This window comes from Humulus lupulus, chromosome 8 (genome assembly GCF_963169125.1).
Source record: "Humulus lupulus chromosome 8, drHumLupu1.1, whole genome shotgun sequence".
In the NCBI taxonomy this organism is placed as follows: Eukaryota; Viridiplantae; Streptophyta; class Magnoliopsida; order Rosales; family Cannabaceae; genus Humulus; species Humulus lupulus.
In genome coordinates this window covers 54,378,999-54,393,939 of record NC_084800.1, presented here as the reverse complement: position 1 = coordinate 54,393,939, position 14,941 = coordinate 54,378,999, and the positions used below count along the sequence as shown (strand labels likewise).

The 14,941-nt window shown below is 32.9% G+C and overlaps 2 protein-coding genes and 2 pseudogenes across 2 annotated transcripts; all 4 read right to left on the bottom strand.

Moving 5' to 3' along the window:
• Positions 1-466: 466 nt before the first annotated feature.
• LOC133795406 (stress-response A/B barrel domain-containing protein UP3-like) lies at positions 467-1,191 on the bottom strand (annotated as a pseudogene).
• Positions 1,192-5,703: 4,512 nt separating this feature from the next.
• On the bottom strand, positions 5,704-6,428 carry LOC133795405 (stress-response A/B barrel domain-containing protein UP3-like; annotated as a pseudogene).
• A 1,210-nt stretch (positions 6,429-7,638) lies between these two features.
• LOC133793796 (stress-response A/B barrel domain-containing protein UP3-like) lies at positions 7,639-8,549 on the bottom strand. The gene has a single exon (XM_062231069.1). It carries the CDS (start codon positions 8,492-8,494, stop codon positions 7,700-7,702), a length of 795 nt encoding a protein of 264 aa, XP_062087053.1. The 5' UTR covers positions 8,495-8,549; the 3' UTR covers positions 7,639-7,699.
• Positions 8,550-12,518: 3,969 nt separating this feature from the next.
• LOC133797281 (stress-response A/B barrel domain-containing protein UP3-like) lies at positions 12,519-13,568 on the bottom strand. Its single transcript, XM_062235139.1, has one exon. It carries the CDS (start codon positions 13,510-13,512, stop codon positions 12,691-12,693), a length of 822 nt encoding a protein of 273 aa, XP_062091123.1. The 5' UTR covers positions 13,513-13,568; the 3' UTR covers positions 12,519-12,690.
• Between the last annotated feature and the right edge of the window lie 1,373 nt (positions 13,569-14,941).

Sequence of the window (14,941 nt, the reverse complement as noted above, 5' to 3'; positions counted from 1 at the left end):
GAGATCCCTTCTGGATCTATAGGTGATTGGGCTGATTGCTCAAACCATTTTTGGACTTTCTCTTGTATCACCTCCCCGTCCAATGATATTGGGCCTAAGTCTTGGGCTGGTCCAATGTTGGTAACAATTGCTCTTTGTTTAGTTTTCTGTGTTACACTCATTTGATTTGCTTCTGTTTTTTACCACTCTGTTTTTACACTCTTCATGTTCGCATAATTGTGCCATAGAATATATAAATATATATATATATATATATTTTGTTCTTGGGTTATTTCATTATTATTTTACTGCTTAGTTCATCTTCTAACAGAGTTGTTCTTGTTGAGTTTCAATTTGACTAAGTTTGTGATTAAGTTGTTGAGATCTTGAAACTGAATTTATATCAGATTTATATATATATATGTGTGTGTGTGTGGTTACAGCTTAATTTATTTTTATAATAAATGAAGTGAAAAACTTAGACCAACTAATCAACGACTACACTTTCCGAATACTTCACCAACTCTTCATTCGAATCCACAGCCTCCAGTTCGCTAGGACCAGGAAAAACAGCAATCGATGCACTCGAATACCCCTTGGCTCTCCCAGTAGAGAAATTTTCCCAAAACTATTATTAATCTCTTTAATCACTCCCAAAATCTCATATTTCTTCTCTCCCTCCAAATTCTCGTTCAATTTCAAAAAAGCCACCCTCAATGCCGAGCCTGGAGATGGAGAAACTGGACCTTGAAGATCCTCGGCGATCCAATCGACGGCCATGATGTCTTCGCAGATTGGGAAGACCAATTCCTCAGCAACGCTGATATGATTGGGTTGCTGAGCGTAAGCTATAAGTTCGTCCTTCGAGCTGTATCGACCATGGTGCATGTGAGTAAAGTTGGGCGTGGACGAGCGGTTCCGGAGAAGTGGTCCGGCAGTGATGTGGAGGGCTTGGTTTAGCGAGTTCAGGTCGCTGAGTCCATTGACCATGGCGTTTAACTTGGATTGGTCGGTGTCGTCTTTGACCTTCAAGAGGACAATGTGCTCGATGGTTTGGGTGGAAGAAGCGGACACTGTTATCTTGGAGGAGAAATACGAGCTCGAAGTACGAGAGTGGGGTGTGAAGGAAAGAGATGGTTTGTGGTTGAGTTTGAGTTTGAGGAAGTGTTTGGGAGCTGAGAAAAGGAGAAAAGGCCTTGCACACATTGTCATAGCTAGTTTGATGAAGTGTTATCTATGATATTTGGAGAATGGAAATAGGGAATATGGCTTTTATAATCTAGTTTTTTTTGTTTTAATTCAAAATATTATTGTAGGAATAATATATGTGGTTTTACACGCATATATTTCATTTTAAATTCAACTTTGTGAGATCATACTAAATTGCACATTTCATGTAAGGTAGTGTTGGGCAACCTTAATTATCATCAATCTTAAAGAATGAGATTGGCAATCTTAAGTTGTTGATTATATTTTTATTTTTTTAAAAGAAGTTAAAATTAGGAGAAAAAAATTATAAACTTTAAAACTATTAAAGAGTATTTCTATAATTTTGAATTTATTTATTTTAATTATGTAAGCTTATCAAGAAGAATAATGTTGATCCTAAGTACAATTATTACAAGTCGACGCTAATTCTGATATTCATCATCTCATAGTCAATTTAATTGTATGAAAGCTAATTATTATGATTCATCAATCCAATAGTAAATTTAATTGCAAGTTGGCAATAAGAGAATTTTCACTAATAACGGTTGCGTTTGGTAAAATTTTTGTTTTTAAATTTTTTAAACTCAAAAATAAAAATATATTTTTGTTTTATGTTTTTTTATTTTTATAAAATAAAAATGCCTTTGATAACCATTTTTGTTTTCTGTTTTTTTAAAATAAAAATAAAAATGTGTTTGGTAATTTTTATTTTTTGTACCTGAAAAAAATTTGGAGAGACCCATGAGAAGCCATTGAAGCTTGAGAGAGGTCTAATTACAAGCTTGAGATAGGAGAAAAAAAATTAGTTTAAAAAAATTTTGAAAGTATGAAAATGGTGTTTTCAAAATTTGGTAAATTTTAATTAAAATTTAAAAAAATTAAAAATAAGTTTAAAAAAACTTTAACTTACCGAACATGTTTTTCGGTAATGATATCAAAATTTTTATTATTTAATCAAAAAACTGTTTAAATATTTACACTTATATTTAAAAATAAGATTTCATAAACTACACACTTTCTTTTTATATCCGGGATTACTAGTTATATTTTTATTAATATTTGGTTTTTATATGGGAATTGTAATTATATGGGATTACGAAGCTTTACGGTGGTGCACGGTAGCCGTGCTGCACAAAACCACATTATAATCTATAAATTAAGTTTCCAGATCACAATATGGTGAAAAGGGTACGAAGAGAAAGTCACGTAATGATATTCCAATAGCTTATGCTTATTATTCCAGTTTTATTTTGATAACAAATGAAATGAAATTCTCAGAGACTGGCAGATTGAGGCAACGATACCAAGTAATCGACAACGACAACACTTTCTAAATACTCCTTAACCTTCTCCTCATGCAACTTCACCAACTCTTCATTCGAATCCATGGCATCCAGTTCGCTCAGACCAGGAAAGACCGCAATCGATCCAATCGAATACCCCTTGGCTCTCCTTGGAGAGAAATTTTCACCACATGTGAGCCGAGTAATCTGCCCAATAAAACTATTCTTAATCCCTTTAAGTGCACCCACAATCTCAGTAGTCTTCTCTTCCTCCAAATCCTCCTTCAATTTCAATAAAGTCACCCTCAATGCCGAGCCTGGAAATGAAGAAATTGGGCCTTGAAGATCCTCGGCGACCCAATCGACGGCCATGACGTCTTCACAGATTGGGAGGACCGATTCCTTAGCAACGCTGATATGATGAGGGTGCCGAGAGTAAGCTTTAAGGTCGTCCTTCGAGCCGTATCGACAATACAGCATGTGAGTAAAGTTGAGCGTGGTCGATCGGTTCCGGAGAAGTGGTCCAGCAGTGATGTGGAGGATTTGTTCGATCGATTTGAAGCTTCTGAGTCCGTTGACCATGGCGTTTACCTTAGATGGTTCGGTGTCGTCTTTGACTTTCAAGAGGACGATGTGCTCGATGGTTTGCGTGGAATAAGAGGAGAAATACGGATAGCGATATAGTCTTACATTAATTAGGGTCGATCCCGGTTGTAAGAAAATTTTGTGGTCAACGTTTCTTTGCGGAGGTAACTATTTTGGCTCCTAAAAAACAGCCGCAAATTCTGTCAATAGCCCTTTACCCTTGATGGGCAAATCGGTTTCCAAACTAGTTAGCTCCTTAACATTTTTGTTTGGCTCTTCCACCACTGTCGTTAGTCTGTATAAGTCTTTAATGTCACCTTCTCGGACTAGAGCATGGAATTGAGTGTAAGTAAGTTGGTGTGCTGCAACTTCCTTCGATCCCGCTAACTTGACAACCTTTCCCTGCCAATTAAATTGTATAGTCAATTCTGTATGATCATGAATACATGGGCCCAATGTTTGTAACCATTACATTCCCAACACCACATCCAAGCCACAAATGGGTAGAATGAAAAGATCCACCACGAATTGATGCCCCTGCAAAATCAACTCTACCCCATGGCAAATCCTCGAGCACATCAAGAAATTTCCATTTCCCATATAGACCTTGAATCGCTTCGTTTCTTCCCATGAAAAATTCAAGGTAGCAGCCAATGATTCTTGTGTAAAATGGTTATTGCTGCCTGTATCCACCAGAACTTCTAAAGATTCATTCATGTGCTTGGCCATAATACGAAAAAATTGAGGGTTCATAGAATTTGAAAACGAGTTGAGACTCACTTCATCCTCCACTGAGTCAAAATCTTGTCCTTCACTCCCTGAACCTGCCTGCACCTCATCATCCGCTTGCATACACATAATTAGCATCTTATTTTTACACTTATGACTATAGTTGAACTTTTCATCACAAGTATAACACAGACCCTTATCTCTTCTATCCTTCATTTCGGAAGGAGTCAATTTCTTGACAGGAAGAGGGGTGATACCTGACTGTGCAGTAGCCGATTGAGCTGGAGTGTTATGAACAACCGAACTCTGTTTATAAGGGTTAAACGAAGTTGGATGAATGACCTGAGTAGGCGACGCCAGCTTCGAGGACCAACCGGATCGAGTAACTTCCCTCTGCCGAGACACCAAATCATCATTTCGATCTTCGAACAGTTGCGCTTTGGCCATCGTATCCGCCAAATCCAGCGGTTTATACAAGAGTAATTCACGTTGAATGTCTAGCTTGAGTCCCCAGATAAAGAAATTCAAGAACATCGAATCTGCCACACATGTGATGCGCGGCATGAGCGATTCAAACTCTGCTCGGTATTGAGAAACTCTTCCCGTCTGAGTGAGCTTCGAAATCCGTCCCAGAGGATCATCATAGATTGATGTCCCAAACCTTTGTTGCAGCGCCTTAATAAAAGAGTCCCAATCAGTAATTGAACCACCCATTTCCATCCATTGAAACCAGGTAGATGGAGCTCCATCCAAGTGAAATGCTACGACAGCAAGTCTCATAGCATGATCGACCCTATGCAGATCAAAAAATTTGTTAATCTTATAAATCCAATCATCAACATTCATACCATTGAAGCGTGGAACCTTAACCCACAAGGTTTTGAGGATTGCATTGAGCTCGCGACAATTCATCTCAAAATCTGAACTTCGTCCTTTCTCACGAACAGAATCGCGGGCCGCACTAGCCTCGCCCCCGGTGACCGGTGAAGGCGGAGGAGACACCTGGGCCAAACGCTCATCAAGCAGCAACTTGAGATGCTCCAACTGAGACTCTAAACGTTGCTCCCACTTTAGGTCCATGGCTTGTAGTAGCGCTACAAAGTCTTCGTTCTTCATGACGAGAGAAGGAAGGAATCAATGAAAGCACCACTGTTAGTATGAAACATACTCTTCGAGACAATACCAATCTCCAAAAGGTCTTTCAGCTTCTCATTCCACATAAAAAAAACTGTTCTATTACATTTCTTCTGTATTTATATCACAAATAAAATTGCAGAAAGTTTCAAATAACAGAAAGGTAGGGAATGGTGCAGCACTCCTCAACGTCTCTCCATGCTAACAAACTCTCTGAGCCAGGCTGGTTTCACGTGCACCCTCCTAGCACGCGCTGGAAGTTCTTTGCCATTGCTCTGATGCTCTGCTTCTCCTCCTTCCCTGGTATCGTGCACAACCGAGATCCCTTCTGGATCTATAGGTGATTGGGCTGATTGCTCAAACCATTTTTGGACTTTCTCTTGTATCACCTCCCCGTCCAATGATATTGGGCCTAAGTCTTGGGCTGGTCCAATGTTGGTAACAATTGCTCTTTGTTTAGTTTTCTGTGTTACACTCATTTGATTTGCTTCTGTTTTTTACCACTCTGTTTTTACACTCTTCATGTTCGCATAATTGTGCCATAGAATATATAAATATATATATATATATATATTTTGTTCTTGGGTTATTTCATTATTATTTTACTGCTTAGTTCATCTTCTAACAGAGTTGTTCTTGTTGAGTTTCAATTTGACTAAGTTTGTGATTAAGTTGTTGAGATCTTGAAACTGAATTTATATCAGATTTATATATATATATGTGTGTGTGTGTGGTTACAGCTTAATTTATTTTTATAATAAATGAAGTGAAAAACTTAGACCAACTAATCAACGACTACACTTTCCGAATACTTCACCAACTCTTCATTCGAATCCACAGCCTCCAGTTCGCTAGGACCAGGAAAAACAGCAATCGATGCACTCGAATACCCCTTGGCTCTCCCAGTAGAGAAATTTTCCCAAAACTATTATTAATCTCTTTAATCACTCCCAAAATCTCATATTTCTTCTCTCCCTCCAAATTCTCGTTCAATTTCAAAAAAGCCACCCTCAATGCCGAGCCTGGAGATGGAGAAACTGGACCTTGAAGATCCTCGGCGATCCAATCGACGGCCATGATGTCTTCGCAGATTGGGAAGACCAATTCCTCAGCAACGCTGATATGATTGGGTTGCTGAGCGTAAGCTATAAGTTCGTCCTTCGAGCTGTATCGACCATGGTGCATGTGAGTAAAGTTGGGCGTGGACGAGCGGTTCCGGAGAAGTGGTCCGGCAGTGATGTGGAGGGCTTGGTTTAGCGAGTTCAGGTCGCTGAGTCCATTGACCATGGCGTTTAACTTGGATTGGTCGGTGTCGTCTTTGACCTTCAAGAGGACAATGTGCTCGATGGTTTGGGTGGAAGAAGCGGACACTGTTATCTTGGAGGAGAAATACGAGCTCGAAGTACGAGAGTGGGGTGTGAAGGAAAGAGATGGTTTGTGGTTGAGTTTGAGTTTGAGGAAGTGTTTGGGAGCTGAGAAAAGGAGAAAAGGCCTTGCACACATTGTCATAGCTAGTTTGATGAAGTGTTATCTATGATATTTGGAGAATGGAAATAGGGAATATGGCTTTTATAATCTAGTTTTTTTTGTTTTAATTCAAAATATTATTGTAGGAATAATATATGTGGTTTTACACGCATATATTTCATTTTAAATTCAACTTTGTGAGATCATACTAAATTGCACATTTCATGTAAGGTAGTGTTGGGCAACCTTAATTATCATCAATCTTAAAGAATGAGATTGGCAATCTTAAGTTGTTGATTATATTTTTATTTTTTTAAAAGAAGTTAAAATTAGGAGAAAAAAATTATAAACTTTAAAACTATTAAAGAGTATTTCTATAATTTTGAATTTATTTATTTTAATTATGTAAGCTTATCAAGAAGAATAATGTTGATCCTAAGTACAATTATTACAAGTCGACGCTAATTCTGATATTCATCATCTCATAGTCAATTTAATTGTATGAAAGCTAATTATTATGATTCATCAATCCAATAGTAAATTTAATTGCAAGTTGGCAATAAGAGAATTTTCACTAATAACGGTTGCGTTTGGTAAAATTTTTGTTTTTAAATTTTTTAAACTCAAAAATAAAAATATATTTTTGTTTTATGTTTTTTTATTTTTATAAAATAAAAATGCCTTTGATAACCATTTTTGTTTTCTGTTTTTTTAAAATAAAAATAAAAATGTGTTTGGTAATTTTTATTTTTTGTACCTGAAAAAAATTTGGAGAGACCCATAAGAAGCCATTGAAGCTTGAGAGAGGTCTAATTACAAGCTTGAGATAGGAGAAAAAAAATTAGTTTAAAAAAATTTTGAAAGTATGAAAATGGTGTTTTCAAAATTTGGTAAATTTTAATTAAAATTTAAAAAAATTAAAAATAAGTTTAAAAAAACTTTAACTTACCGAACATGTTTTTCGGTAATGATATCAAAATTTTTATTATTTAATCAAAAAACTGTTTAAATATTTACACTTATATTTAAAAATAAGATTTCATAAACTACACACTTTCTTTTTATATCCGGGATTACTAGTTATATTTTTATTAATATTTGGTTTTTATATGGGAATTGTAATTATATGGGATTACGAAGCTTTACGGTGGTGCACGGTAGCCGTGCTGCACAAAACCACATTATAATCTATAAATTAAGTTTCCAGATCACAATATGGTGAAAAGGGTACGAAGAGAAAGTCACGTAATGATATTCCAATAGCTTATGCTTATTATTCCAGTTTTATTTTGATAACAAATGAAATGAAATTCTCAGAGACTGGCAGATTGAGGCAACGATACCAAGTAATCGACAACGACAACACTTTCTAAATACTCCTTAACCTTCTCCTCATGCAACTTCACCAACTCTTCATTCGAATCCATGGCATCCAGTTCGCTCAGACCAGGAAAGACCGCAATCGATCCAATCGAATACCCCTTGGCTCTCCTTGGAGAGAAATTTTCACCACATGTGAGCCGAGTAATCTGCCCAATAAAACTATTCTTAATCCCTTTAAGTGCACCCACAATCTCAGTAGTCTTCTCTTCCTCCAAATCCTCCTTCAATTTCAATAAAGTCACCCTCAATGCCGAGCCTGGAAATGAAGAAATTGGGCCTTGAAGATCCTCGGCGACCCAATCGACGGCCATGACGTCTTCACAGATTGGGAGGACCGATTCCTTAGCAACGCTGATATGATGAGGGTGCCGAGAGTAAGCTTTAAGGTCGTCCTTCGAGCCGTATCGACAATACAGCATGTGAGTAAAGTTGAGCGTGGTCGATCGGTTCCGGAGAAGTGGTCCAGCAGTGATGTGGAGGATTTGTTCGATCGATTTGAAGCTTCTGAGTCCGTTGACCATGGCGTTTACCTTAGATGGTTCGGTGTCGTCTTTGACTTTCAAGAGGACGATGTGCTCGATGGTTTGCGTGGAATAAGAGGAGAAATACGAGGTGGAAGTGCGAGAGTGGGGTATGAAGGAAAAAGTGGGTTTGAGGTTGAGGTTGAATTTGAGGAGGTGTTTGGGAGCTGAGAAAAAAAGAGAAAGTCTATGATACATCACCATATTATCCCAGATAAAATCAAGAAAAGGAGAATGGAGTATGGGAAACTTGCCAAGAAAAACATTCTTCACTGGCGCATACCTGATAAGTAATATTACTATTTTAATTTTTATACCAGTATTTTTGCTCATTATTTATTTGCATTTGATTTGAACTTTATGTTTTCTAAAATATTAAAATAAACTTTTAAATCCGATTTTAATCAAAAAAATTTAACTAAAATCATAAATAATTCATCAATTTAATAACTCAAAATAAAAATATAATCATTCTACCTAAAAATGTTGTTGTTATATTCAATTTTTTGTTCATCAAAATCAAATTTAAGAATCTATTTGAATTATTTTATAAAATACAAAATTCAAAAAATAATTTATCAAAATAAAATATATAAATAAGTAGCGAGTCAAGCACAGGTAATCTAATAAGATATTAACCCTTTTTTTCATCTATTATATAAATAATATCGAGTTATAATGATTTTCCAGCAATACAAGGATAAGAATCATTAAGCAAAAAATAATGTATGCAACACTTTTATATTTAATTATGTATACGAAATAGACTAAATTATATATTCTAAAAATATTTGTCCATTACATTTTGTCTTACTCAAACAAATATGATATGTAATTTCTCATTTAAAATATTTTCTGTAAAAAAATATAAGTTTTCAGGCAATTGGCAATCACTTGATTGGTTTAATATGATATTTGATTTTTTTTTAAATTTGAAGGAAAAAAATTTAATTTAAAAAATATAGGAAAATAATATAAAATCTTAATTATCTGATTTATACTATTTTAGCTCATTTTGTATAAATTTGTACCCTCTGTTTTAGAGAATTACAAATTAACACTACTCTTTGTTTTGTAAAACAATTAAAAATAGGATCTTTAGTTAATTTTTTTTAATTACCCTAAACATCCCTGATTTTGTTTTAGTTAATAATTTTTTAATGATATCATAATAATTGACAAATATTAAGTTAAATAAGAAAATGCTTAATTGTTTGAACTATTTTAAATAGATATTACTTTAAATTTAAAATTTCAAAATTAATAAAAACAAAATTATTTTTCTTTCTTCTTCCTCTTTCCCTAACAATTCTTCTCCCTTCTTTTCTTTTTATTTTCCCTATTAGCGTCCATAGTAGACCACTAGTGCCAGCTACAACTTCGTTGATGGTTTACCATGGATGCCAACATAGAGAAGAAAAAAAAAGAAAGGAAGAGAGAGTGTGTGTCTGGGAGAGAAGGGGAAATTGGAACAAGAAAGAGATTAAAAAAATTGATTAATTAATTATAAGTTATTTTTATACAATATTATTTTTTAATTTTATAATAATATTTAATTCAAAATGATTTAAATAATTACAAGTTTTTTATTTAACTTAACTTTTGTAAATTAATTTGATATTATTAAAAAATATTAACTAAAATAAAATCAAAGGCATAATAAAAAATAAATTGACCAAAGGGTTCTACTTTTAATTGTTTTACAAAACAGTCTTGTTTGTAATTTTCTAAAATAGAGACTTCAAATTAGTGTAAAAACAAAACAAAGATTCTTGAATATATTGAGTTCAAATAAGTATAAAAACAAAATAAACAAAGAAAGTGAAAATGGTATAAACTCTTGAATATATTGTGTGACATTCTATGTAGACAAGGAAGGAGATAGGGACAAAGCTTGCCTATGCTGCTGGACCTGGTGGTAGTCCAATTGCGATGAAAATGGGCTGGACCGGACAAGGTTGGTCCAATCTTCACTTAATGCCTAATTTTGTTATTTAGTTGATTTCTATCACTTTTATAGGATTTTGTTTTAGTTTACAAATTTTATTTTTATTAGTACAAAATTTTAGGGACGCATAGGGGTTGTGACCTTAAAAAAAACTTATAATTATAATAATTTTACATATAATTTATTAGTTTAGCACTCCCAATGGAGAGGTATATTACCCCAAACTGGAAAAAAAAATAGCTAAAAGTAAGTAAAAGATGCATACAACATATGATTCATTTTACAAATATTTTTAGATAGATCTAATGTCTACTATTCACCTTCAAAACAATATTTTATTAATTTTTCACTTCTCATCCATTTCTCTATATCTTCAAAATATTATACTATATCTAAATATTTCCAATGAATACACCCAAAATATACTTTGAGAATAATAAAATTTCTTATTTGTAATTTTTTCAAATTAATTGATATTTTAATTTATCTTATAAATTTGGATAAATTTAAATTATAATATAATTATGTGATATTACATGTGGGTGGATATTGTAAGTATTAACAGATATAAGGATATTATTGATAGTTTTAGAAAATATTTGAAATGAATAAAAAAAAATTAAAAATATAATATTTAAATGATATAGAGAAAAAAATAAAGAAGTTGATGTATGGTATAATGTAAAACTTAGAGGTAAAATAGAAAAATGTGTGTTTTAAGGAGGTATTTTAAATGATGGAGTAGAGCACCCATTGAGAGTGATTTAAGCCATCAAATTTAAAGTGCGGATAAAATGATTATAATTCGAAGATTACAAAAATTAAATAAGATATTTAAATATTTTGAATAAAATTTTATTTAAATTATTTAAAAGAGTTTATTTAAATTAAAAAAATATTAAAAAAAATCATTTTACTTTCTAAAATAAAATTTTATTATTAAAATGTGTTAAAATAAATTATTTGCTATAAAATTTTCTTAAATATTTAAAAATCTAAATTGTTTATTTAATAATTATTTTTTTAAAATGGCTTAAAATAAAATTTTCTTTTGAAAATTGAAATAATATTTATATTTTATTCAAATAAACTCTTTCAAATATTTTTTATAAATATTTAATAAAAATTAATTGCTTCAAGTAGATAAAGGGAGGGTATTAAAACAATTTTGATCAAATATTTATAGTGTGTATTTTCTTATGTTTAGTGAAACACATGGATATAATTTAATATAATTGAAATTACAATGGCATATACATAGGTATTTAAACAAAATACATCGGTATATCACATGAATGTAATTGGGTATTTAAGCATACTATATACCTATTTATTTGTATGAGTCTCACAATTATATTAGTTGAAGTGTACAATAGTGTCTTTAAAAATTGTTTCATTCTCTCCTCAATGACTTAACATCAGTTTTAGTAAAAACTCGCTATATGAAAAAAAAAATCAGTAATCATCCGTACCTTCCATAATCCAATGTCAAATCAATAATCAGTTGAATCTTTACCGCTACTAATCAACAGTCATATCACAACAATCACACATCGACATGAGTGATGAACAATCTTAATGTATCATGTATCTCTCACACGAAATCTCAACAAAGAATCGCAACATCACAATTGACATAGTAAACTTCTAGCTACAATAGGTCCCAGAAAAAAAAAAAAAAAAAGACCTATTCAGCTTCAAATGTAAAATAAATAAATAAATATTGATTACAGGAAAAATATCATTAATTGGATTTTGAGATTTGCTATTTCATTCAAAGATTGTGAACCCAGCTAGACCACTCTCCCCTAATAATAGGCAAACAATGTTTATTTATACTACAAAATAGTTGCCAATTCGTACAATATCAACTATCTAATAATTTGAGTTGCAATATGGATTATCTAATCCATATTTTTCAAATCACCTATAATCCATGGTTGGGCAAATAAATTGAGTTACATCTACCTCAAAGTCAATATAAAAGAACGCGTTGTGGCATTTGGAACAAAGAAATTAACCATAAAAGTGGGCAATATCATTACTCGGTAACTAACAATATTGGCATAGCTTTTCGTTTATTGGGCTTGACTACAAAACACAAAGACATCTGGAGTAAGAACTAAAAAAAAGTAAGTAAATTATACGATGATTTTCCTTCCCTACATACTTGTTTTCACATATCACTTGTCACAGGTTAATATCAACCACATCTTACACTCATCTGTGTTTGAGAGCAATCAGACATACATGTAGAAAAATAACACGATGAGCGACGAGTTATGAAGAAAAAGAGCTAGATTTCATGCATTGAACCACTTTACAATCTATAAATTAAGTTTTCAGATCACAATATGGTGAAAAGGGTATGAAGAGAAAGTCACCTCATTGATATTCCAATAGCTCAAGCTTATTATCCCAGTTTTATTCTTACAACAATGAAATGAAAAACTCACAGACTGGCAGATTGAGGCGACGACACCAAATAATCAACAACGACAACACTTTCCAAATGCTCTTTAACCTTCTCCTTCTGCAGCCTCACCAACTCTTCATTCGAATCCACAGCCTCCAGTTCGCTCGGACCAGGAAAAACAGCAATCGACGCAATCGAATACCCCTTGGCTCTGCCTGGAGAGAAATTTTCCCCACATGTGAGCTGAGCAATCTGCCCAAAACTATTCTTAATCCCTTTAATTACCCCCAAAATCTCAGATTTCTTCTCTTCCCCCAAATTCTCCTTCAATTTCAAAAAAGTCACCCTCAATGCCGAGCCTGGAGATGGGGAAACTGGGCCTTGAAGATCCTCGGCGACCCAATCGACGGCCATGATATCTTCACAGATTGGGAGGACCGATTCCTTAACTACGCTGATATGATTGGGGTGCTGAGAGTAAGCGTTAAGGTCTTCCTTCGAGCTGTATCGGCTATGGAGCATGTGAGTAAAGTTGAGCGTGGACGATCGGTTCCGCAGAAGTGGTCCCGCAGTGATGTGGAGGACTTGGTCTAGCGATTTTAGGCCGCTGAGTCCGTTAACCATGGCGTTTACCTTAGATGGGTCGGTGTCGTCTTTGACCTTGAAGAGGACAATGTGCTCGATGGTTTGGGTGGAAGAAGAGGACATAGTTATCTTGGACGAGAAATACGAGGTGGAAGTGCGAGAGTGGGGTATGAAGGAAAGCGAGGGTTTGGGGTTGAGTTTGAGGAGGTGTTTGGGAGCTAAGAAAGGGAGAGAAAGTGCGGGATTTGGTCTCAGTCTAAGACACATCGTCATATTATCTCAAATAAAAAGAGTAAAAGGGGAGTGGAGTAGGGGAAGCTTGACTCTGCGGCTGGAGGTAGTTCGATAGTGATGGGAAGAGGTTGGTGGGACTGTGACAACTGATAATTCAATAAAGATGGGCCGGATCGGACTGGACAAATCTTCACTTTAAGTCCAATTCTTATTCGGAAATTCACACAAATACATTAACATTAGAAAAATATATGAAAAATACGGTAACCTACAAAAAAATACGGAATTTTTATAAAAAACATGGAGGGACAAAAATGTAAATACAGAATAGCAGTTAAATACAATTTTTTTTGTTAACAATTGTTACAAATTCGTAAACATATGTTTGAGATTCGTAAAAAAAATATTTTTGTAAACAATATTTACAAATATATAACAAAGTTTTACAAATTTGTAAACAAGTTTTATATTTTTGTAAACAACATTTATAAAATAATTATTTGCTATTTTTTTATTTTTGTAACAAAGGTTTACAGAACTAATTTTAATATTTATAAAAATAAGTTGTGAATTAAGTTAACATATTTGTAACAAAAATATATAAAACTAAGTTTGTAACTAAAATATACAATTTTGTTTTTGTAACTAATATATACAAAAATATTAAATTGCATTAAACAAGTATCATATATATATTTTTTAAATTGTACCTACTAATAAAGATAATTATATTTTTTAAATATATAATAATTTATATAAGCATACATATTTATTTAATATCAATAATTATATTCATTTTAAATATTTATAAGTAAAATAAATAAATTTATAATTATTATTGTTAACATACAAAAAGTATGGATGAACTAAAATTAGTGACAAGAAAAATATTAAAGAAAAAATAACAAGTGTAAATAATAGAAAAAGAAGAGTGAGATAAGTGAGATATTATTATATATGTATAAATATATATTTATTTATTTAGCAGCTTATAAATGGTCGGTTAGCAAACAAAAATTATTTAGTTACCTGTATTATATAAATATATATATATAGACATCTATTTACATATAGATAATATATTAGCCTGAGTATTGGAATTGACAGCAAATAAATTTTAAGGGGAGTAGATGTGTTATACGGCAAGCAAGAACAAATTTGACCGTAAATGTGTAATTATTTTAGTTTACCGTAAAAAATGATATTTTTTTAATATTACCGTGAAGATTATAATTTATCCAAAAAAGAAGGGCCAACATACATCCGGTTGGGGAGAACCGTATTTTTGTAATTAATGTAATATATCATATAAAACGATTTTTTTTTTAAATTACGGTGGGACATGTAATTTTTCCATTCTTTTTAGGAATAATATGTGCACAAAAATATTATGATTAATTACATAAAAAGCTCTATGTTTAGAAAAAATTTAAAATATACGGCGAATATAAATAATTATAAATGTAGG

Bases quoted from the DNA above. Each gene is read 5' to 3' on its own strand.
- LOC133793796 (XM_062231069.1), bottom strand. From the start codon at position 8,494: ATGGTGATGTATCATAGACTTTCTCTTTTTTTCTCAGCTCCCAAACAC.
- LOC133797281 (XM_062235139.1), bottom strand. From the start codon at position 13,512: ATGACGATGTGTCTTAGACTGAGACCAAATCCCGCACTTTCTCTCCCT.